The 26,100-nt window shown below is 41.2% G+C and overlaps 1 protein-coding gene and 1 non-coding gene across 2 annotated transcripts; one reads left to right on the forward strand and one right to left on the reverse strand.

Moving 5' to 3' along the window:
- Window positions 1–825: 825 nt before the first annotated feature.
- Window positions 826–20,372, reverse strand: Psma3 (proteasome 20S subunit alpha 3). Its single transcript, XM_055595330.1, has 11 exons — window positions 20,275–20,372; window positions 16,614–16,696; window positions 13,089–13,212; window positions 11,349–11,450; window positions 11,195–11,268; window positions 8,774–8,846; window positions 7,639–7,704; window positions 4,595–4,641; window positions 1,870–1,937; window positions 1,494–1,558; window positions 826–988 (listed from the first exon to the last, which is right to left on the reverse strand). The coding sequence occupies exons 1-11, from the start codon at window positions 20,293–20,295 to the stop codon at window positions 944–946; spliced, it is 768 nt and encodes a 255-aa protein (XP_055451305.1). The 5' UTR covers window positions 20,296–20,372; the 3' UTR covers window positions 826–943.
- A 2,541-nt stretch (window positions 20,373–22,913) lies between these two features.
- On the forward strand, window positions 22,914–22,986 carry Trnak-cuu (transfer RNA lysine (anticodon CUU)). The gene has a single exon. It is a non-coding gene; the product is annotated as a tRNA-Lys (tRNA).
- The last annotated feature ends 3,114 nt before the right edge of the window (window positions 22,987–26,100 follow it).

Consider the following 26,100-nt stretch of genomic DNA (forward strand, 5'->3'; position numbering starts at 1 on the left):
GTCAAATTATTGTGCTGATTGAAAAGAAACTGATCCATATGGTCCACTCTTCAACAAGATAAAGATACAGGCAAAACTATTTACCCTATTTATAAATACGGACAATAGCTTTCATCTACCACAGAATATGATCATTCTAGTTAGAGTGCTGAAGAGATAGCTCAGTGAATCAGACTTGTTGCTTTTACACAGGACCTGGGTTTAGTTCGCGGCACCCACAGTGTAGTTGACAGTCACCCATAACTCATCTAGATTTAAAGCCATATTCTGACCTCTGGGGGCACCAGGCACAGGCATGGCAATGTATGTACAAATACACAGAAATGTGACACAAAATGACCCTAAGATACGTATTTTAACTTTAGACAGGACTAAATGGAATTTTAAATTAACTTGTGGGCTCAGCCCTTCGGCCTCAATCTGGGAACTGTTTTTTGTTTTGTTATGAAGACTGCCCTCAAACTCAGGGATATGCCTGCCTCTACCTCCAGAGTGCTGGGATTAAGAGTGTATCATCACACCTGAATAGCACCAAGACTTGGTGTGTGTGTGTAACTTATAAATATAAATGTACTTTTATATAACTTAATATATATATATAACTTATGTACATTGGTGTTTTGCCCGCTTGTATGTCTGTGTGAGGGTGTCAGGAATACTAGAACTAGAGTTAAAAGACAGGTGTAACCTGCCCATGTAGGTGCTGGGAATTGAAACTGGACCCTCTGGGAAATCAACTTTTAACTACTGAGACAACTCTCCAGCCCCACCATTACATTTTCATAAAAATTAATCTACATTTTAATATTATTCATATATCCTCAATTACTCAACAATATAAGACAAAATTTAATGGAAACTGGTCAGTGGGTATATATAATCCATGGGGCTAGTCATATGGAACTATCACAGAAATGTAAGACAACGGATGGTGAGGAGCATGTTACATATTCTCATCATCTGATTCATCTTCTTCCTTCAGAGATTCCTGTTAAAAGAAAAAAGGGTTTTAAGTTTTTCATCATTATATCCACTGAACCTGGATTTTAAACATCTTTAACTACAAATTATTTATACCTAAAAAACACTATTGGGAGATAACCAGCAATAATTATCTAGGGGGGAAAATGGGAGTTTTCTTTGGTGGTTTGTGTATGTGTTTTTGGTTGGTTGGGGTTCTTGTTGGTTTTGTTTGTTTGTTTGAGAAACAGGGTTTCTATGTAGCCTGTCTGGTCTGAATCTCACTCTGTAGACCAGGCTGGCCTCAAACCCAGAGATTCACCTGCCTCTGTCTCCCTATTGCTAGGAGTAGATGTATGTGTCACCATGTACAGCAACCTTGAAATTTTCAAGCAGACTTTTTTAAAAAACAAAACAGAAAGTGAGGTTTAGAGGTAGGACAACTCTATCCCCATTAGATAACCTAAAACCTGCTTAAACATCAACCACACTACTTTGTGACTCAGACCTTATATAATGTTGATGTTGCTTACCTTGGCATATTTCTCAGCTTCTTCCCTTATGTCTTTTGGAACGATTTCATGTCTTCCTTTAGTTACTGAAAAATGAAATCATGTATTAAAAATGAGGACTGTGATTTGTAATATTATGCACTAGGGAATCTACAAATAGGTAGGGTTCATTTTTTGTTGTTTGCTTCCCCAATAATCATTGTTTCCAAGAGTAGCTAACTTGGAAATAACAGTAAGTTATTGTTAACAGTAAATTAATCTTGACAAGAAGATAAAACATGATGTAGATGTTTCAATGACAATTATTCATGACAACTATTTACAACATCAGTTATTTCATTGACTGCTTAAAGTGCAGATGAATTCTAGAAAACATAAATGTCCAAATGTAACTTACATTCACCAACCCAGCTGAGCTCTAATTCAAACGCTTTATCCTTAACTTCATCATGTACTATGTAAATTCTGTAAGAGAAAAGAAGAAATTAACACAAATTTGGTCAAGTCCAAAAATAATTTCTAAAAACAGTGAGTACAAGGTAGTCATTGGGTCTGGTGTTACTTATAAAATGATTAAATCCCCAGTCTAGTTGAACGTTAGAAAAGACTAATTAGGGGCTGGAGAAGAGATGGCTCAGTGTTAAGAGCACTTGGGTTTGCTTCTTAGCATGCACATGATACTGACTTACAACCATCTGTAACTTTTTCCAGGATATCTACAACTCTCTCCAGCCTCCTTAGCATCACATACACGCATGGTACATGCCAGAAAACTACTTAAAGAAAATAAATATTTTTTTCTTAAAATGGCAAATTAAGAACTGAGAAGCATTCCATACAAATACTGACATTTCTATTCCTCATTTCAGTTTATTTTGATAGTGTTTCAAAGCTTCAAATTAAAATAAAAAAAAAATACTAAGAATGAAAAATAGGCTCAAGTTAGAAAGGCCATAAAGAACTGTCTTTTCAAGATAAATATTTCATCAACAAATATTTCAGAAACTAACAGTAATTTAACGCCTCCCCTCCCCCCACAAGTACGCTAAATTCCACTCAAACTTCCTTATGGCGTACCACAGGCAAACAAGAAGGAAACATTACGGTAACAGTAAATAATAGAGTGGCAGCTGACAGCAACAGCTCATGCCTATAATTCCAGGACATTCCAGCATTTGAGGCTGTCCTGAAAATGACAAAAAAACCCTCCCTATAACAGAAAAAGCAATGGTAACCAAAGAAAGCTTTCTGTTTCCATCCATCCTTTTAGATGCCTTACTGTAATATCAGAAAGCACCTCAGTTACAGGATGGAAGGAAGGCTTCCTGACAGTACCCTATAGTATACAAAACTGTGTAAGGTGCTAAAGGGCTGGCTGATCTCCAACAGTAACGTCACAGACTGCCTCAGTGAAAGAAACTGGACTATACCATACTCAAAACAATTCTGAGGAAATTACTTTACAAAAAGACTGCTTCACACATGAATGAAGGGAGAGAAGTCTTGGCAAGAACAGGAATAGTAAAAAACAAAATTCCATCTTATTATGATAGAATCCAGACTTTTTTTTCCGTGTTCGTATTATCAAATGCAAAACCTGGAAAATACTGTTGAATTAAGAACCAACTCAATAAACTTGTTTCTATAGTTTACCTAAAAAGGCACCTAGAAAGCTGGTACTCTACACAGTATTTAAAAGCAAGTGCTTTAACATTTTTGCTGGGTTTTTTTTCTTGACAAGGTTTCTCTGTGTAACAGGCCTGGCTGTCCTGAAACTTGCTCTGTAGAGCAGGCTAGCCTCAAACTCAGATGTCTGCCTGCCTCTGCCTCCTACTTGTTAACAATTGGCCTGCATTGCTACTCCTGACAAATTGATTACTCACCCTAAATTACCATACATCAGGTTTTCTGACTTTACTGCTTAATATTTCATAACTTGTTAAACTGGACTCACCATAGACCTGTAATGTAAAGCCTACATATATAATTATTATTTACACTTTATTCACTTTGTATCCCCTCCTTCCTCCCCTCCCGGTCCCAAAGCCTGCTTTTTTATGCTGTTTTAATGTTTTGTTAAAAACTTTACAGCAGCTGGTATTACCAAAACAGCTTCATAAATCACACACAGAAATAGCTATAAACATATAAGTTAGTGAAGCTAAGTGTGTAGTTCAATGTCAGTACTTGTTGAGTATATGTGAGGCTCATGTACTGTTCTAACACTACATATTACTGTTTCTTTGAGCTTCTTTGTTTCTTTGGTTTCTCAAAACAGGATTTCTCTTTGTAGCTCTGGATGTTCTAGAACGCACTCTGTAGACCAGGCTGGGCTTGAACTCAGAGATCCACCTACCTCTGACTCTGAGCACTAGATTAAAGATATGCACTGCCGCCAACACCACCAGGTTAAGCACCATTTTTAATAAAATTTTGTGGTTTTCTTTATGTTTTGCGTGTGTGTGTGTGTGCGCGCACGTGTTGCCTGTGGAAGTCAAAAGAGGGCCAATCCCAGATCCCTTCAAAATGAAGTTATATATAGTTACCATGTGGGTGTCTGGGAATTAAACCCAGGTCTCCTGCAAGAGAAACAAGTGCTCTTAACCTCTGAGCCATTTCTCCAGACCCCTAAGCATTCAAAAGAGTTTCTAAATGTCTACTTAGTTAAGTTTTCAGGCGTGGGAGCACATGCATTTAATCCCAGCAGAGGTAGAAGCAGGTGGATCCTCCTGATTTCTAGGGCTGTGTTGTCAAACTTTTGTTTCTAAATAAGACTAAAGATTTAACAAATATATTCACGCTCAGGCACTATATTAGTCATACTGCACATGCTTAGCATATACAAAGCCATGAGTTTCCAGTATAAATTCCCAATATACAAGAAGAAAATGTTCATCCTTAATAGCCTTTTACGAGTTAAGGTAGCCATGCATGGCATATGCCTTTAATCAAAGCACTCTGGGAGGCAGGGGCAGGCGAGTCTACAAATCATGAGGCCTGGATAGCTACACAGAGAAATCCTGTCTCAGAAAACAATACAAAGCAAAAGAGTTAAGGTATACAGAGATTACTTATTAGTAAGGTATTTTTGTGGGTGACAGATGAAGATTCAAACAACTTACATTTTTGCAACTTCTTTAACTACATCACGGCAAGTCATTTCTTTCATCTACAAGAAAAGCACACTGATTACTTCCATGTCATGTATAAGACTGGGAGTGATCGTGATGCATATTTTTAGGCAGATCAAGTCGAGGCCAGTCTGGCCAACAAAGCAAGGTCCAGGACAGCCAGGGCTACATCTAATCATCTCCACAGAAAAAGAAAACGAGAAAGGAAGAGATGTGTTACGTTCCTATTTGCTTAACTATTTTCACAACAGTATTAATTACCAGTGCTTGCTATTTAGCTTAATTCAATCAATTATATAGGTGGTAATGAACTGACAGGTGTATGCTTTGAACTGAAACCAGGACCTCTGCAAGAACAGTAAGTGCCCTTAACCACTGAGCCATAGCTGCAGCTTAGGGACAATTTTTAAATTAATAATTAAAAGCTGTTGAGATAGCTTGGTGGCATTTGCCACCAAGCCTGACAATCTGAGACTGAATCCTAGGACCCATATGGTAGGAGAGGACAGACTTCTGTAAGCTATCTTCTGACCTCTACTCATAAGCCATTGCATGTGTGTACTTAAAGAATTAGACAACACACACACACACACAAAAAAAAAGAATTTGAGAGACCGTCTCACTACATGTCCCCTTGCTGGCTTCTTTTAACTCAGTAAGATTTAATTAAGCAAGTTATTAAAGGAATTATATGTATAATACATTAAATGAATTGTGTTTCCTTTTATTTCATAAAAGATAAAAAGTACAAAGCAAAAGAAAGAAAGAGAGCCTGGCGTGGTGGCACATGCCTTTAATCCCAGCACTTGGGAGGCAGAGACTGGAGGATTTCTGTGAGTGCAGTTACACACAAAAAAAAACCTGCCTTGGGGAAAAAAAAAAAGAGTAAAAAGCCAAAGGCAGGTAAGATGGCTCAGTGAGTAATGGCATATAAAACCATCCCTAGTACTTTAAAAGTTGTCTACATTAGCAATTATTAATTGTTCCTTCAATGAACAACTGGATTGGAAATCAGAAAAATCTCAGGTGTCCGGCTGAGGAGTTTGACTACTGTAAGCCTCAAAAGTGTGTTGACAGCATACACCTGTGACTACAGGCACATTACTGTGTACTGTGTGAAGACTGAAATGCTGATTTCTAAGCCCTTCCCCCGTATCTGATTGTAATCCTTGTTCTAATAATCTCCTGTCTGAACATTGTGTAAACACCAATCCCCAATTGTTTCCTAATGTGTCAAAGAAGGTTCACAGCCAGTAAGGAACAGCAAAGAGAATAGGGCTGGACTTCTGCCAGCCAGGGGAGGAGGCTAGGGAGAGGAAGTAGGGATTGTGCTCCATGGAGAGGTACAGGAGAGAGCAGCTGGGGAAAACAAAGGCATATGTGCAAGTATCTCAGGGATTTACACTCGGAAGCCAGATCAGCTCCGGCCTTTACACTGCTCAGCTGTTGTGCCATAAAGCCTATTAAACAAAAATAGTAGTTTAGACTCAATTATCTGGGTGCTAGTGGGTTAAGAGAGAAACTGCAGGACATTTTTACAACTACCAGTAACACGAATGCAGCATTGGGGAAGCTGAGGTACCAGGGTAGAGCTGAAGGTACAACAAGAAGTTAAAAATAGTTTTTGAGCCTGGCATGGTGGTACACACCTTTAATCCCAGCAGTTGGAGAGACAGAGGGAGGCAGATCTCTATGAGTTCAAGGTCAGCCTGGTCTACAGATCAAGTCCAGGACAGCCAAGGATACACAGAGAAACCTTGTCTCAGATAACGGGGAAAAAAAAAAGATAAACACATTTTCATTTTTCATCACTAAAGTGATGAAAGATTAATACTCAGTGGTTCAAGTTGTAAGATGGGACTCAATGTTCACTTTCAAAGAGATTAATATTTTGCTGTTTCCTGTTTAGGACCAGCACACATGTCAGGCAGCTAATGGCCCCTGCCTGTAGTATCAGCTCCAGGGAAGGCAATACCTTCTATCCTCTGTCGGCAACTGCATTCAAAAGTGCACAGTATCATACATTTAATTAAAAAGAAAATCTTTGAAAGTTCATGTAACAAAAGTAAGCCAATAGCCAAAGTAATTGGGAAAACTGGAATTTAAAGAAAAGATTCTAATTACTAGTAACAGAGTAGTAACAAGTGAGTAGTTTTCCTCTTGGGGTTTTGTTTTGTTTCTCTGTGTAGCCTTGGCTGTTCTTTGCTTTGAAGACCAAGCTGACCTTGAACTCACAGAGATACACCTGCATCTGACTCCCCAATTGCTGGGATTACCCAGCTAGAAGTGAGTAGTTCTAACCTGAGGTAATACCTCACTGTATTGCCCAGATTGGTCTTTAAGCTTGCAGCAATCCTCCTGCCTCAGCCTTCTGAATCCCAGGACTATGGGGATTCACCAAGCCAAAGTGGGTACTTTTAAACTTCCTAGTTTCCTCTAAGCAGAAAGTAAGGAAAAACACTTAATAGACACTAAGATTTTTTTTAAGATAAAAGCTATGTCCAAAGACAAGTTGTAGAAGAGGGGGTGGGGAGAGCAAAAGGTTTTGTTTTGTTTTGTTTTTTAATTGCAGCTGACCTAATAATGAACTTCTAGAAATTTTACAGCAGTATATTGTTTGGGGAAAGCAGTATAGTTGTTTTGGGAAAGATGGCTTAAAGGTTAATTGCACCTCGTGTGAGGTGGAGGAATTTAGATTCAGTTCCCAGCACCTACATGTTGGCTTACAATCATCACTAACTCTAGTGCCAAGGAACCCAATGCTTTTTTAGGGCCTCTTTGGGTACTGGGCATGCATGCATTACAGACATGAGCATAGGCAAAACATTCATAATCTTTAAAAGCTGTTTTGTATTTTTTTCAAGGCATTACAGAGGCATCAAAATCATAAAGCAATACATGATACAAGTCATAAATAATGTGTTACCAGGTTTCCTATTTAACCCATTAGCTTCAGCCATAGGCTGCATTATATTTCTGGACCAAGGGTTTGTAACTACACTTCTAGCAAAAACCCAGCATTCAATATACTTTACCTGAAGCTTTTCTATTTCTGTCTTTGCAGCTTGCCTGGCTTTGCCAATGGCACAACCCCAATAACCCTATTTAAAAAAAAAGAAGAAAAAAGTCAATTAGTATACACTATCTGATATCATTAATAGAGTTACTAGTTAGTCTTTTATTTGCTGGTTGTGGTGTTGCACACTTTTAATTCTAGCACCTGAGACAAAGAGGCAGGTAAGCAGATAGATCTCTGTGATTCAGAGGTCAGCCAAGACTACATAGTGAAACCCTTGTCCCCTGACTCCCCCCCAAAAAAAGTTAAACAAAATAGTCAAATACATTCACATGAACATCAAGGAGCCTGAAACAGCAAAACTAATTCTAGAAGCATCTAGGTTGGGGGCCACAGAGGTGGCTCAACAATTAAGAGCACTTGGTGGCCTTGCAGAACCATACTTAACTCCTAGCACCCACATGATTGTTTATAAACATCCTTAACTCCAGTTCCAAGGGATCCAACGCCCTCTTCTGACCTTTGCAGTCACCAAGCACAGAAAGGTACATACACGCAGACAAAACATAGACAAACAAGAAATGAATGAATCTAGTTTAAAAATTTAGGTTGCCCCCACTTCCATGCTAGATTTCCAACAAAAGGCCTTGCAAATGCCAGGCCACTGAGCAGGGTATCTTGTCATATAGTCACATTTAAGATACGCTACAATGATGAAACAATCAAAATACTGTGTTTACTACGTAGTTCCTGTACAGTCAGACATTTTCTCTGCTTCACTGCAATATGTTCATTAGTATAAAAAATTACTTTCCTTAAATGAGTTTTGGGTTCTGTCCTTACAATGCTGTGGTTTGAAGGCAAGGCCTCATATGTGGTAGGCAAGCATTCAACCATTAGACCCTCCCAGGTGGTGCTGTTACTCTGAGACCAGGTCCTTAGGAAGTTGTCAAGATCATTTTTTGATGACCCAAGCTGACTTTGTATTTGTGATCCTCCAGCCTCACCCCATGAAGTAGCTAGAACTACTGGCCTCCATCACTATGCCCAGCTTTAAGAGTTTAAGCAAAATTTTATATAATCCAAATGAGATAAATGATAATGAAATACTACTTAACTACAGAAGAATCTTAAATAATTTAAAATTTACTTACATATGATACACCTGATGGGTCGATCATATAGAGCTGTGCACCATCATTTGCACTGTAAGACCCTAACATGAAACTGCATAAAAACAAATTGTTTAAAACATGGTTCACAATCCCATTATATTTAAGACCACTGTGATGAAACTGGAATTAGATCTTCTCATATAAATTGCTAACAGGTAACTTATAGTAAGTTCATTGATAAAACAGCTTCTGTACAGTATTCAGAATCTGTATGTGACTTGTTTGCTTAGCTTTTCTTAGGAAACTATTCTGCAATGTCGGAAGGGTAGCAAAAGGAGTAAGGACAGGTAATCAGAAAACAACTAAAAGGCCTGATGAGCAAAGTCACTGCACAATAGAAGGCCAAGAGAACAATCTGTGGTGAAAAGCACCTTTTCATTTTATAACCAGTACTTATTCCACTCGTTTCTGCAATGGTTACTAATAGCTCAATATTTTTATATGTTCAACAAAATAAAATTAGGTTGTTAAATGATCATGAATTAACAATTTTTTGAAAGTATTTCCTTTAGAGAATTCAGCCCTGTGTTAGCCAATTACATCTTATGGAACATTCTAAGAGCCAACAATCCCAATCTGTGCCCAGCATTTCCCCTTCCAAACTGATGCCATTCCCCTTTCAGAATATATACCTGATCATCATTTAAAAACCCTTCAGGGGGCTGGAGAGATGGTTCAGAGGTTAAGAACACTCGATGTTCTTACAAAGGTTCAATTCCCAGCAACCACATGGTGGCTCATAACCATCTATAGTGAGATCTGGTGTACAGGCAGAATGCTGTATAGATAATAAATCTTAAAAAAAAAAAAAAAAAGCCTTCAGCACTCTGGCCTCTGCACATCTGTAATATCATTTCTACACCCCTTTTTACTACCTCTGCACTCCTTAAAATGGCCATGTTTCACACCTGCACATAAGAGAGTCTTCTTCACCCATCCCCCAGTGTGAATGTACATTCCCTTGTGACCTCTCAGGAATAGACCAAACACTCCTTAATTGCTGCTCAACAATATTCAGAACCAATGCCTAGATCTTAACATTTCATCTCTAAGCTTTGTTTCATCAGTGTGACATCTGTGTCCCCACATTTAATAACTAATTCATGCTATATGCCCAAGAAGCTACTATTTATGGAAAGGAGCTAATGAACATGGAATTCATAGAATGAAAGGCATTTTATAAAGTCAAAAGAGAAGTTTCATGGGTAATTTCAGCAGAAACACTTAACTAATGTAACAAATGCTCTACTGAGCTCAAACATTGCTAGCAAAACTCAGGTTTTCACTAGATCTATCATTTTATAAATATGGTTGATAAGCAACTTAAAGGCAGGACTACAGCTATACTAGACTGTGATAAAGCACAGACAACTAGGTTTTGTTTTCTTTACTTAGTGACAGTCTCTTGTATCCCAGGATGGCCTTAAACTACATGGCTAAGAATAACCTCTGACCTTCCCACCCTTACCTCCTGAGTACCGAGATTAGACACTAGTATGCCTAGTTTATGAGTTGTCAGGAAACAGACATAGGGCCTTACTTGTACAAACACGCACCCTGAGTTACACCTCCAAGCAATAAAGTAATGTTTTCATTTCAAATATAGTAATTCTCCCAAGAACCCTTATGACAATGTTAACAGCTAATCTACTTCTTGCTACAACTGAATCCCCTCTTTCTCCAGCTAAACTTCATCTTTACAGCAGAAACTGTGACTACTCTAAATTATGAAATATAATTGTACGAAACCCTTGCCGACTGCTTAAAAGAAAAATTGACCTCCATTTAGAACCATTTTACTTAGGTGTTTAAACAGCTGTTCCTCATGTCAAGAATCAGATAAGGGACTGACATTATAATCAGATTATAACTTATTATTATAATCAGATTAAAACTTAAAAAAAAAAATTACAAGTTTTCTCCTGATTGTAATGATTCCTTTCACTATCCCAAAAGTTTTGGTGAGCTGTTGTTCTTGTTGTTTTTGGACAGGGTCTCTAGATAGCCCAACTTTGAACTCACTATGTAGCCTAAGCTGGCCTTGAACTTGTGGTAATCCTCTTGCCTCAGCCTCCAGAGGACTGAGATCAGAAACATGTAACATCGCACCCAGCTTTTATGTATGCTTTTAATGGTTGCCTACTACTTCCTGGTGAGAATTTCTCTAAGTGCCTAAGAGGAGAAATGTGGGGCCTCAGGAGCCGTCTCGGTGAGGAGCGTGCTAACAAGCATACAGGCATGATGACCTGACTGTGGATCCCCAGCAACACATAAGAGCTGATGTACCAGCACACCAGTGCAACAGATAGTAACTTAACAAAAGGCTACTTTGTGTGTGGGGGGGGGGGGGGGGGGGGGGAGTCACTGTAAATGACTTAAAGGTCTCATAAAATTTCATACCTGCAGCCAAAAGGTCTAACAGCACTGTAGAGTGTATAAGCGTGTACATACATGGCCACTCTGTCTGCAAGGTGCTGTAATTATGGGAGGAAAAGACCTTATTAGTACATTCCCATTATTGTACAAAAGGGTTCTCAACATATTATTGACTTACTTTTAGAGGAATGTTATAGCCAAAGTTGGACCTAAAGTTGGAGGCTTCTTCTCTTGCTATGTCTGCCAAGGAGCGTGCATCTGCCAACAAACCTGCGACGGCCTGAGGAGAAAGTACCAGTTTAATACACAGCCCTGTAACAAACCAAAAGGCAGGCAGTTTATTACTGACTTATCTAATAGGTTTTATGTATCATTTAAATACGCTCGTTGCTTAGAAGTCTTTAAAAGGCATTTTGATATTTTAATGTCAGATCACAGCTAACTTATGACTCAGTTGCTCCATGTTTAAAAGGAACATTTTATCAGAGCTCACTTTCTCAAATTACCATCCTTCATAAGGTCAAAACAAAACAAAACAAAAAAACTGATCTTAGACAAGATTTTTATTTAAAGTTATACATTCAAAAAATTATTAAAAGCTTTCATCTAAAAGCTAATAACCAAACTTTTGTAGCCAACTGGATGAAAACTACAAGTAGCTAAAATACAACCTACCATTTTATAGACTGGATGGCTTAAAACTGCAACTCCTGCCAATGTGTTAAGACACCCTGAGGCACTCAAGTAAACACCTAAGTAGCAATGTGGAGAATTTCAAATTTGGAGAAAAGAGACAAATAGCTAAACTTCTGGAGTATCATTTTCAAATAAACTTACTCAAACAAAAAAAAGGCTCTTTTTGTTTGGTAAAAACAATTTGTGAAGTCTTATTATTGTCAAGTCACTTTTTTCTTTTTTGAGATGAGGTTTCTCTGTATAGCCTTGGCTGTCCCGCAACTCTCCTGGAACTTGGCTTTGTAAACCAGGCTCCCTGCCACTGCCTTCAGAGTTCTGGGATTAAAGGAGTAAGCCACCCTTCCTGTCAGGTCACTTTGAATATGAAAATTACAGAAAGAGGAAATTAAGCCATAACTTTCTCTGCCTCTTTCAGTGCCTAACATTTTGCCAATTTCTGTGTGGCTAGGTTCTCTGGAGTAACACTGAACTTAAGTTTGAATCCAGCTTTTTTTTTTTTTTTCTTTAGTAGCTGGGCATCTGTTAACTCCTAGGTAAAAGTAGGATTGTCAGAACTAAATGATATAAATTATGTGAAAAGCCTACACAATAACACAGCACACAGGTTGCTTTCTTGCCATTCAAGTAGCTGAGTTAGGACGAGTTCCTTCTTACTTACATTCTTACAGAGTAAAGCATCACCTACATATGATGATGTCAGTACATACCAACAGTATATTTACTGCTTGGATCACACTTGAGCAATGCATTCAGACAGCTCAGATATCAGCTGCATGACGAAGAGATGCATGAGAAGCTGCTCATATGCTCACTCCTCCTTTCACTTCATACCATTTCCTCTTCCTCTACTATAAAGTGTTCTGTTAACATTTAGTGACAACCCCCATGGTGGATACAAAAAGCTTAATATTCTTTGCCTGTAAATATTTATCATCCTCCTGGTGATCTATGCTGCCAAGCTCTTAGTTCTGCATATTCCACATCCTTCACCCTCTCATCCTAAGGCAACCTGAGTTTTCTTGTCAACAGTAGTTTATGAAATTGCTTTCTTTGTTAAAGATATGGAGCTGCTCAAAACCCAATAATATATATGGCTGTTCAAACATATATTACTCCCTTAATTTTAACTAAATTAACTCTTAAAAAAAGACTTCAGTGTATTTCGGTTATATAAAAAAAATTGGAGAAAATAGGGATGAACATTTTAAAAGTGTGATCTCACCATTCCAACATGTCGATCAACATTAAAAAGTCGCTTATTGGATCCTTCTTCATAAAGTTTAGAAAGGACTAGCTTTTCTACCCCAAACACAACTCCATCTTTACATCTGATCCCAATAGCTGTACTGAAACAAGAAGAAAATAATTTTAGCTGAATCAGAAGAAACTTAGTAAGCGTATATTTAAAATAAAATAAAATAAAAAAATCAAAGGGTTTTTTAAATCCTGTTCAGATGATAGAATGATGGCCAGCACATGTAGCAAACAAAGGTATGTAATCCCAGTACTTAGAAGACCAAGGCAAGACCATCCAAAGTTCAAGGTTATAGGGAAGCCAATCTGGACTACATGAGACTTTGTCTTAAGGCTAACTTTGGGCTGGGATGACAGCTTAATTGGTGGAGCGTTTGCCTAGCATCAATGAATCAATCCCCAGCACCACACAAAAGCAGGCATAGTGATGCACACCTGTAATCCCAGCACTTTAGAGCAAGATTAGAAATTCAAGGTTATCCTCTACTACACAGTAAGTTAAAAGACAGCCCAAGATACATGGGACCCTATCTTAACAATAAACAAATAAAATGTAGTATTTAAACCTTCTTGTTTTGTTTTGCTTTTCAAGACAGGGTTTTCTATGTGTGTAGCACTGGCTGTGCTGAAATCACTCTGTAGACCAGGCTGGCCTCAAAATCACAGAGATCCACCTGCCTCTTCCCCAAGTGCTGGGATTATAGATGAGGGCCACCACACCTGACCTTCTGAGTACTTTTTAACTTCAGCTGTTTGAACCTTAGTATGTAGAACTTGTGTAAAGTGACCTAACTATATTTACAACTATAAGCCATTTTAGTAAATATTAGCAATGTTTATTAGTAATGATATTAAATAGTAAAAAGGTGAGCAGTTTACCATTAGGTATTTGTTGTTACAACCAATAAATTCTTCTGTCAACTTGTGCTTTTCTTCAGGAAGGCTCTTTTTCTTTGTCAGGTAGTGAGGATGGAACCTAAAACCCACATATGCTGGGCAGTACTGTATTTACTACCAACCAGCAGGCCCCATATATTGGCTAATTCATTCAAGAACTTTGAAAAACAGTATTATATTTCACAAATGAAGAAGCTGAGAAAAAACAAGTATATGCCTATCACTAGCAAGTAATACAACAATGGTCAAACTTCAGGTGTTAAGACCTCTGTTCTATGAGCTTTGGGCTTCTGCCAGATCCTGTCTTCCCATGTGTCTGGTTAGGAACACCCCCTATAAGATCTATAGGGAACCAAAGCTAGGGAAAAACACAATTATTATCTGAACAGAAGCAATATAAACTTATTTTACTCAGGTAAACTAATACTTAAACTTATAACTTTTATTTCTAATATGTTAAGTAATGATATAACTGATACTCTGCACTAATAAATGCTTTTTGAGATTCCAATAATTTTTTAAAATATGAGGAATACAAATCTGAGCATAATGACATATATTTATAATCTCAAAGCTGATGCCAGAGGATCACAAGTATTTTTTGTTAAGATTTATTATTATTATTTATACAGTATTCTGACTGTCTGCATGCCTGCACACCAGAAGAGGGCACAGGACCTTATCACAAATGGCTGTGAGTCACCATGTAGTTGCTGGGAATTGAACTCAGGATCCTTGAAAGAGCAGCCAGTGCTCTTAACCTCTGAGCCACCTCTCCAGCCCAGACCACAAGTTTTGAGGCCTAGGCTACAGAAGTCCTATGATAGTTGGGGCTGTATACTTAGTATGTAAAATAAAATAAAGGTATAAAGGTTTGTGGGGCTGTGAGATGACTAAGTGGATACCCATGATGACACAACTTCAATCCCAGTTTGAATGTCCATAAAGAAAAAGAAAAAAACTATCCACAAACTGCCTTCTGATCTCCACTCACACACACACTAAATAATTTTTATTTTTATTGATTTTTTTTGCAGCTGGGTGGTGGTGGTACACACCTTTGATCCTAGCAGTCAAGAGGCAGAGGGCAGGTGGATTTCTGTGAGTCTGAGGCCTAACAATAACAACTTTCATAGCTGGGCTCTTCACTGAGACTAAAAAGAAAGATTAAAATATCACCTTTGTCTTTTCATATAACCATCTAAGAGCATACATTTTATTATTTTTAAATTATGTGTATGCACTTGTGTGGGTACATACAAAACTGCAGGTGCCCAACTCCCCTGGAGTTGAAGTTACAGGTGGTTGGGAGCTGCCACTAGATCTGGGAACCAAACTCAACAACAACACAGTCTTAACTGCTGGGCAATCTCTCCAGCCCAAGAGAATACTTTCAGAGAGCAGGTATCATCACAGCATTTGTATTTCTACTATAGCGCTTTTAAGAACCCACTGGTATATTGCTAATTTGGTTATTTCCTAACTTAACAGGTACTCTAGTGGCAAAGCACTTCCCTAAATACCCCAACGCAAGAAAAAATTTAGTCACCTTTTGATAATAGAACACAATCTTCAAATGATTAGCTTAAATGTTTCCTACCTGTTTGAGCACCACACCCAGTTTATGAGATGCTGGAGATAAACCCAGGGTTTTGTACACACTATACAAACACTCCACCAACTGAACTACATTCGCAACAGTTTATTCTTTTTCCTAAACATATCTTTATAAGATTTTTGGTTTTGTTTTAAGACAGGGTTTGTGTAGCCCTAGCTGTCCTGGAACTCACTGGCCTGGCCTCAAATTCAGAGATCTGACTGCCTCTGCTCCTGAGTGCTGGGACTACAGGTGTGCACAAACCACTGCCTGGCAAAAGATTTTTATTTAAGTGTATGGACATCTGTTAGCGTATGTGCAAATGTGTGTGGGCACATGAAGAGAGGGCAGAAGAGGAGGGCATTAGAACCCTCAGATCTGGAATTACAGGCAACTGCTGGAAGTTCAGCTGTAGCACTTGGATCTACTTGCCCACGATTGTGCAGCAAGCACTCTTAAACACTCATAAAGCTTTCCAGTCCCAGTACTGATTATATGTATGTATACTTACATCGTTAATCTCAGCACTCAGGAGGTAGATGAATCTCTCGTTACCCTAGCCTATACAGCCAGTTCTAGAGCAGCAAGGACCACATGGTGAGACTGTTTTGTTGTTGTTTGGCTTTTTAAGAAGGGTTTATCTGTGTAGTCCTGGCTGTCCTGGAACTCTCTCGGTAGACCAGGCTAGCTCCAAAGTCAGAGAAGAGCTGGGATTAAAGATACCACCAACCAAGACTGTTTTTTGAAAAAATAACAAGATGGCTCAGTGGGTAAAAGTTTATTGTGCAAATCTGATTACCTGTTTGAACCCTAGAACACAAATAAAGCTGGAAGAACTATCCAAGAAAGAGCTCTGAAGAGGACTAAGAAGTTGAGATTACTTCAGGGTATGATATTTGTCCATACTAAAGCAATATAACAAAGCCTGATTTCTAAAACATAAGTATAAAAGGTAATACCTGGTCAAAACATTCACATCAAGTAAACAGTGCTTCTTACCTACTGTTTTCCACAGCCTTCATGGCATATTCAACTTGGAAAACTCTTCCATCCGGAGAGAATGTAGAGGCTGACAGGTCATACTGACAAGAAACGGAGCAACAGTGAGTTTACAGGACAAGTCTCTGCCAACAACAGTCACACAGATTTTCTTTCTAAATGGTTCAAACACCAGAAATATGTCATATCCATAGAAATTGCTTTGGAAAGAAGGTAGTATGGTATAGCAGTTGTTCTGAGAAAACTACAACCTTCCATTTCTGCTACTGAAAAGTAATGGGTCCAAGGAAATGCAGACATGCTCAGTAGTTAGAAGCACCTGCTGCTGTTCAGAGCACCTGGCTTGGTTTCCCAGAACTCAGAGTGGCTTAGAGCCATCTGTAACTGCAGTTTCAGAAGAGACACCATTCTCTTATATATCTCCATGGGAATGTACAAGGTGCATGTATATACATGCAGAACATTCATACACATAGAATAAATCTTTAAAAAAAGGGGGGATTAGATGAAAACCTTAACTGTCAGAACTTTTTTCACACAAAACTCTTTTTTAAAAAAAGCACTATTAACCAGGCAGTGGTGGCTGACACCTTTAATCCCATCATTGGGGAGGCAGAGTTGGGTGGATCGTTGAGTTTGAGGCCCACTGGGGCTGTTTTACAGAGAACCAACCCTGTCTCCAAAAACCAAAAACAAAATTATAAAAAAAAAAAAAAGTATTGTATGGTAGGAACAAGATTAAAGTCTGATCATTTACATTTGTATCTGTGCCAGGAACCAAGGAAATACCCTGGTTAAACAAATCATTTAGCATTCAGCAACATTGAATGAGCATCTACTGTATTGAGCTACTATGTGAAAATACAAAGATCATCACCCATTTATAAAGTCCTTTTATTTTTTTAATCAGAGGAAACACAAACCTAGGGAGAGCAAAGCATTACAAATATGATCACAGCCAGGAAGAAAACAAAATGAAATAGAAAGGAAGGGACAGTAAGAATTACTGCAAATGGCTTCAAGGAAAACCTTGGTAGGGCAGTCAGACCTCAGTGATAAGGGAAAAGCCATCTATGGCATTAGGAAGAATTTCCTGGCACGTGACTTCAAGCCTTAAGGTAGACATACACCTAGCCCAAGACAAGGAACAGAAGATGTCTTGAACACTGTAAATGAAGGCGAAACGGGCAAGGGTGAAAGTCCAACATGCTGAAGCGTCAAGACTAGGTTGGGATAGGTAGTTTACATTTTATTCTTGCTGCAGTGAGGTGCTGAACTGGAAATTCATGGTTTTTTTGTTTGTCTCTTTAACATTTACTTATTGGGCCTGTGCTATAAGAGGTCAAGAAACAACTTTGTTTTTGCTTCCTGCCATGTGGGACCTGATGGAACTCAGCACCTCAGGGGTTGAACTCAGGTGTTAAGTCTTGGTGGCAAGCACCTTTACCCAGTGAGGCATTTCAAAGGCCCAGATTCAAATATTTGAACATATCACTCTGGCTGGAGAGACACTCAGCAGTAAGAACACTTGTTGCTCTCCCAAACAACTTGGGTCCAATTCTTAGCACCCACATAGTGCCCTACAGCCACTTCAGGAGCTTCAGCTCCAGGAGATCTGACATCCTCTTCTGTCTTCAACACACAACAGCACATATGCGGTGCAAGACACACAGACACACACACACACACACACACACACGAATGAATGAATGAATGAATGAATGAGCAAGCCAACCAACCACTCTGGCTTTGGGCTGAAACAAATGTAGAGGCATGACTATGGAGCTCAGCTACTTCAAACAATGGTGGCTTTGACCACACAAGAAAAAAGAAAATAACCTTTTGAGGGCACCATTAAACGAACAAACCAAAACTGTGGAGCTAGGAATGGAGTTCACGTAGCAGCGCAAGGTCTAGGTTTTTATCTGTAGGCACGTAAGTACACATATGGCGCAACACACACACAAACATATGCAAAGGGGGAGGAGCAACACAGACTTGTTAATGGATAGCTCTTGGTGTAAAATCAAAAAGCAATTAAAGACCAATGATTTTTTTTTTTTTATCTGATCAACCAGAATTGGGCCATTCACTTAGCTGAAGACAACAGGAGACTGTCCATAGGGAATTTACAATGCTACTTTAATAATATTTTCTTGCTGCATATCTAATAAGGATGGATGACCAGCACTCAAGAGGCTGGCACAGGAGGCAGCAGAGTTCTAGGTTAGCCTAGACTTCATAGTATGGCCCTGTCTCAAAATCCTCCCACAATAATCTTTTTTTTTAAACTGAGTATGGTTACTATCTCCTGAGGCACAAGGCTGACCTTCCCATCTTCCCAGAGGTTGGCGTTTAAAAAAAAATTTTTTTTTAATCATCAGGGGGCCGGAGAGATGTCTCAGAGGTTAAGAACACTTGATTGTTCTTCCAAAGGTCCTGAGCTTAATTCCCAGCAACCACATGGTGACTCATAACCATCCATAGTGAGATGCGATGCCCTCTTCTGGTGCACAGGCACAGATGCAGGCAGAATGGACAGAAATGATCAACAAATAACTAGTTTTCACAACTCTTGAGGGACATAAGGCCCTCAACAAGCCTTCAACAGTAAAACTTAAGTCTCAATGTTAACACTTCCATACCAAAATATTCCACATGGTTCTATCAATTGACTATTAATGGAAAATAACATTAATACAAGGGCAAAGATAATTTCTGTGAGATATATTATTGGGCATTTATTTAAAAAATAAAAAGTATTACACGACTTCGGAACCACTTAAATCATTCTAAACATAAGGAACTCAAAACACCAGTATGTGGACTTAATTCTGAACATCAAATCTTTGTGTTTTGTTTTGTTCTTTGAGACAGGTTCTCTATGTAGACCTGGCTGTCCTGGAACTCACTGTGTAGACCAGGATCCACCTGTCTCTGCCTCCCAAGTGCTGGGATTAAGGGCCCCGCACGCATCAAAATCTAGGAACAAGGATAACCAAAAACCCTATTATTCGTTGCCTTTACTGTAAGTAACCAACAGATATTTGCTGCTTATATACGGACACAAAGGTAAAGTAGGGTAAATTACTGCACACACGCGGACATTTAGCCCCAACAATAAGGAGGGTTATTTCCCAAATCTCTTAACACTCTCTAATAACTTGAGGCACTTAGGTCCCTAGATAACCCTTTAAACGCTTTACAGATTCGCTAACAGCAGCACAAAGGAGAAAGGCAAAGAACCTCCAGATGGAGCCTTTCTTTGGGTTCTGTCCCGACAGATCGGAGGTGCTGTCGGTGTCAGGAAGCCGGGGCAGGCCCTGAGTCGGCAGCAGGCGGCCGGGCCACACGACGCTCCGGCTCAGACCCGGCGCTGCAACCCGCGGGGCGCTCCCGAGGGTCGGCCCCGATGCCCGCCCTCCGGCAGGCCCCACGAGTTTGCACTTTCGGTTTCCTCAAGCAGGGGATGCAAGTGACTCAGCAACCCGGCTTGTCGCTGCGCGGGGGCGGACGCGACGGGCCCGAAACGCCGCAGCAGCCGGCACCCCCGAGCCTGAGGCCGCGGCCAGAGCCGGGGCTCTGGCGGCCCTCCGAGCCGCGGCCGGGCCCCCGCACCCCTTCTACGCCGAGCTGGAGAAGACGGCGCGGAGACACTCACCCCGGTGCCGATGGAGCTCATGGTGCCGAGCCGGGCCGCCGCCGAGGGTTTCCAGGCCCGAAGCGCCGCGCCTACGCCGCACACTGCGCAGGCCAGTAACGGGCTCGCCCATTGGCTGCGCCCTCCACCAATAGCCTTCCCCTCTGCGGCCGGCGGAGGATTGTGGGAAAGGCAGCGGGCCAGCCGCAGGCGCGCGGGCGCGCGGGCGCAGGAGCCGTGGGGGCGGTTTCTCGCTCAAGTCGGTGCTGTGTGGAGTTGTTACTGCAAGTGCCAAGGTCAGCACCTGATTCCTAATAGTCCTAACGAGCTAGACTTCGCCACCTCAGTAGACCCGTTACACAGACGACAGTACTTAAAAAGCCGGGGAAGAAAAAGCCGCTTTAGGAAAAGGAACAAAAAGGCCGAGTGCCCCCAGGTCCGTCTTCAGAGTCCTGGCTGGACGTTTGGGTTTAAGTGGAGGCGAGTGGTAGGCGTAATTAAGCATTCCTGGCCACGAAGTGATACCTTTCCATCAGGGTTTCCACGTTAGCCTCTCCTGCAAGCTGACAAGTTGTATGAAGTGTGAATGTGAAATCTGCTTGTGGGAAAAGTTGTCCCTCTGGCAGGAACCAGGGCTTCAATCTTTTCCTTCACCCAGCATGAAATTCTTGGAGAAGTTCCAGTTTCTTGGAGTCTTAGCAAAGCGAGGAGCACAAGGGTTTCTTTGGAATATCTTCATTCCTGCCGGGAAGAATACAGAACTAACGTGTCTCGGGGAACTCCAATTGCCAGGCTCATTCTATCAGGTCAATATGGCCTGTCTTAAGAATTAAGTCGGGGAGGGGGCCAATAGATAAATCAGAGAAGTGGGCATAGGACCTGACCTTGTGGTTGGTTTTAAATCCGATTTTAAATAAAATGGAGAAAGCATTTTATATAAAGAAAATCCTGTATACTTTTATTTTATATAGTCAGAAAACATTTTCCAATGTGGTGATGCAGGTCTGTAATCCCGGTACTCAGAAGGCTAGGACAGGAAAATCTCCAGTTCAAGGCCAGCTTGGAATATGAGCCTCTGACTAAAACAACACCCAACACCATCAACAAAAACACGTTAACACACACAACTGCACTCTCAGGCAGGTTTATTTTGGTTGTTTTGTTGACACAGTCTCAAGTGTCTTAGGCAGGTCAAAAATAACCTTGGGCTCCTGATCTTTCTCCCCCCACCTACCTACCAGAAGCTGGAATTGCAGCCCTGGTCCATCACTGTAAGCCTCAGTAATGTCTCTAGAAAAGAGAAGACGATCCAACGTACGCATTGCGTTCAGTTGTCCTTTCTGTCTCTTCCAGTGTGGGACGAAGATTGCTTCGTATTTAAGTTTCCATGGCATTGGTGTCTTTTAAGTGTTTTCATTATTTTTAATTACATGTATGATGGGAGGGGTTGCGCACAGGAGTGCAGGTGCCCGCAGAGACCAGAGAGGGCTTTGGATCTCCTGGAGCTGGAGTTGCAAGTGGTTTCTTTGCTCCTAACCCCTGAGCCGTCTCTCCAACCTCAGCATTTACAATCTTTGTATTCTTTCTGTTCGTTTGTTTTGAGAAAAGATGTAGCAATCCTCCTGCCTCTGCCTCCTGAGTGTTAGAATACAGGCCTGAGCCACCTCACCCCACCTATAAGTATTTTTAATTAGCAAAAAATAAAATGTACCTCCTTGGTTCTAGTCTGCCAACTTATAAAATAATAACTAACAAACTAGTTTGAATTGTGGAGGGGGAAAAGGTTAGTATTTATGACATTTGAAACTTAACATTTTAAAATACTTAGGCCCTAGGGTTACTTTGAGTTTTTCAATGTAGCTAAGGCTACACTGAACTCTGTCTTGGAACAAAGATCCTCCTGAGTGCTAGTTTTTAATGGCATGCGCCACCACACCCGGATGTGAGGATTAAACAGAAGGCTCAGCAGTTAAACCCGCTCTGACAGGGCCGCTCAGACACCGTCAGAAACTGTAGATTCACGCATTCTGATGCCCTCTCCTGGTGAGCAGACGTCAATGCACAAAATTCTCGTACGTAAAACACTGAAAGAATTCAAACCTTTTAAGGCACAGCTTTTTTTTTTTTTTTTTTTTTTTTTTTTTTTATTAACTCGGGAAAGTTGTCCTTATCGTTATGTGTTTTATCGATCGAGCAATAAGGATGTTTTGTTAGTCTCGAATTTATAATAATTAAAAAAAATACAAACTATTTGGGTATTCTTTAATATAGGCTTTCCCGGTTTTGTTTTTGTTAGTTAGGCTTTAACTTGCAATTCAGAACAATAAGATTAATAACCATCCCCAAACAGACACGCTCAGCACAGAAATGTGAAAAATTCCTTACCGGGGTAAATTCACCTGTAGCTCAGAAAATACATGCGTCCATAGGCGACTATTCCATCTTCTTGGCTTGTCAAATGAGTTCAGGAACTTGTCTTCACATTCTTACCTTTAAGTTCAGAAAATATAATTCTTTCCTTTTATCTTATCAATTTATTGGATGTATTTTCTTTCCAGAAATAGAAAATCATGGAAGACTAAAAAAATAAAATGAAATAAAATTTAAAAAGATAAGTAAACACTTCTCAAAAGCCCAAAAATCAGCCTTAGTTCCCAGCTGCCCGGCTAGCTCAGTCGGTAGAGCATGGGACTCTTAATCCCAGGGTCGTGGGTTCGAGCCCCACGTTGGGCGTTGCTTCTTTTGCTGTTATTTTGAGTTTTCGACTTAGATTTATTCTCAAACACTTGCCAGTGCTAACCAAACACACTTAACTAAGGTGGATCCCTAAGCTGAGGTAATTAAAATACATTCACTATTCATCTCTGCGGGCTACACCGTTCGCAAACTGCGCTTGCGCACACCAAAGCCAGGCCCACGCCCTTGGCTTGGGTTTAAAACAGGAGCAGTAAGTTACACTTTTAAATTTGCTTTTTCTCTGTTTAGTTTTTCGTTGTTGCTGGTATCAGGCAGCTATTTTTTTCTTCTCTTAATAAAACTGTGGGCCCTGATTTTGGATCCTTTTCCAAAACACAAGAGAGCTGACTGTCAAAACAGACGTGGGCGCGGGAAACAACTAACTTCCTTCTTTGCTGACGCTACCCCACCCACTTCCGCCTCGCTGCAGCCAAAGCAGCGCTTCTCCAGTGTGCAGGAGGGCGCTCCCCCAGCCTGGCCTCCCCTCGGCCGGCTGTCACCGCGCAGCGCCGCCGGGGACGCGGACCCTCCCAGACGCCGGGCAACCACTCCCTGTCCGGGGGCAGCTCTGCTTCCGGGAAAGGGGCGCCCAGCCCTGGAGGCCCGGCTCCTTCCGGCGGCCCCGGCTTCCCTCTCCTGCCGGCGGCCTGCGGGCTCTCGCTGGACCGATCGGATGCCTTTGGGGGTCTCTCCTTCAGTGTGCGAAGATTCTGCTGTTTATCTCAAAGCAAACAGAAAACATCTCTTCCTCTCCCCGCCCCTGTCTTCTCTGAGACAGTCTGTTACAAGTCCCAGAACCAGGCCGGCAGAGATGCGCCTGTGCTTGTCTCCAGAGTGGCCGAGCGTGAGACGACTCGCCCGGGTTCTCTGGTCTCTTCAGCAGTGCACCCTGGCTTGGGGTGTGGTGAAGGAGGCAGAAAGATCGCCTGCTGCGAGTTGGAAGGCAGCCTGGGCCTAGATACTACCCCCATAAAAAAATAAAAATAAAAAAATTAAAAATAAAAAAAGAGGTGTGTGTGGGGTGTGCAAGCCGTGATGTTGAGCAATCTTATTTCTACGATGGGCAGCTGAAAGAACAAAGCTACAACTAATAAGTAGGCATTTGGGCATTTGGCAAGAGAGGGGGGTTTGGGGTTTGGGGTTGGATGGCAAATACCATTCAGCCAAAAGCACTCATCAGTTCCTTTAATGCTCTGGTGCTTGGATCTCCTCCTACTTTCCTGGTGCTGGGTCTATTTTTTTCCGTTTCCCAGCCCATTCTTGTCAGGCTTTCTCGTCCTTGTCATGCTCCCTATCTGTCAACCAAATGGCCATCATCTCCACTTTTCCAAACCTAATAGTTAATTGCCACGCCTAATCCATTGGTCTATCAGAAGTATATGACAAAGTTGATGACTTCATCTTGGCTCTCCTTCTCCCTTGACTTCCACTTCATCAATGCTCTCCTGATACCCTCCCCCCCCAAATTCTCTCATACATCACTTTCTGACCTTAGTTTCCTCTCCCTGCACTCCTCCCAGCTCCACAACCCCAGCCTCACCTCCTCCCATAGTCCTCCCACCTCCCCTCTCCCCCACATCCACTCCTTTAGAAAAGAGCCCGGTGATGGAGGCACTTCGGAGGCAGAGGCTAAAGCTGGCAGATCTCTGGGAGTTCGAGGCCAGCTTGGTCTACAGAGTGAGTTCGAGAACAACCAGGGCTACACAGAGAAACCCCGTCTCAAAACAAAACAAAAAGAAGAGCAGGCCTATGAGGGATATCAGCTGAACACAGCATAACAAGTTATAATAAGACTAGGCACAAGCCCTCATTTTAAGGCTGGCCAGGCAACCCAGTAGGAGGAAAAGGGTCCCAAGAGCAGACAGAAGAGTCAGAGACACCTCCCATTCCCACTGTCAGGGGTCCTACAAAAAACACCAAGCTACAAAACCATAACCATTCAGAGGACTGAGGTCAGACCCATGCAGGCTCCGTGATTGCTGCTTCAGTCCCGGTGAGCCCCAGTGAGCCCTGCTTAGTTGATTCTGTGGGCCCTGGAACCCTCTGGCTCCTACAACCCTTCCTTGAACTTCTCAGTGAGATTCCCCAGCTCCACCTAAGGCTTGGCTGGGGGTCTCTGCATCTAATGACTTTCTGGTGACTGGTCACCCCACTTGAGTCCTCATCTTCTCTAACTTGGGAGGGCTGCGTGGATGAGTGCTCTTTCCTCTTGCTGTTTGCACACCCCGACTCTGTGAACTCTGTGACACAGGGCCTCCTGGTGAACTATACTTATCTAGGATGCAGATGCTCAGAGCTTGCAGGGGCAACTCTTCTCACACAGCCTTGCTGGGGGCCGCTGTGGTCAGTACACATCATAAACTTAGGCACTATTTCTGACCAGAGTTTTAAAAGAAACAGCAGTGGCCCAGGTACCTGGCGTTTCAGTCTACACTCCCTTGGTGGGTTTAAGATTTTAAATACTAGCTTTTTGCTTAGGATTCCTCACTCTATATTGACCTTTTTCTTAAATACGTTTGTTTGTTTTTGAGACAGGGTCTCACTGTTACCCTGCTGGCCTAGACCTCATTAGACAGGCAGCACGATGCACAGCATGAAATTATTTTTTGAGATAGTGGGGTTTTTTTTTGTGTGTGTGTTTTTTTTTTTTTTTTTTTTTTTTTTTTTTTTTTTTTTTTTTTTTTTCTGTATAGCTCAGCTTGACTTGTGACAGTCCTTATGCCCCATTCTCCCAGGTGTCTGATTTACAGCTCTAAATGTCAAACCTGAATAGCCAGTTGGATATCTAGTTAGCCGGTCTCAAACTCATTACGTGGTCCAGGCTGGCCTCAAACTCATGGCCCTATGCCCAACTGAAACTTAAACTCACAATCTGTCTTACAAACTTGTTTCTCTGGCAGTTTTCCTGTTCTTTGTGGTAACACTAGTTATGCAGGCCTGCAACCTTGGTACTGTTATGAACTAAAATGCAGCAAGTGGGGGTGATACCACAGCATATCCATGCCAAAATGTGTCCCAAGAAATTAGGCCATGGAACAGATGTCGTATAAGGAGTTTTATTGGGGGAAGGGAGAAGAGGACCTGGGAAAAGGGAGAGGCAGCAATTGAGTC

The sequence above is a fragment of the Psammomys obesus genome, unplaced genomic scaffold (genome assembly GCF_907164565.1).
Source record: "Psammomys obesus unplaced genomic scaffold, mPsaObe1.curated_primary_1811, whole genome shotgun sequence".
NCBI classification, from domain to species: domain Eukaryota; kingdom Metazoa; phylum Chordata; class Mammalia; order Rodentia; family Muridae; genus Psammomys; species Psammomys obesus.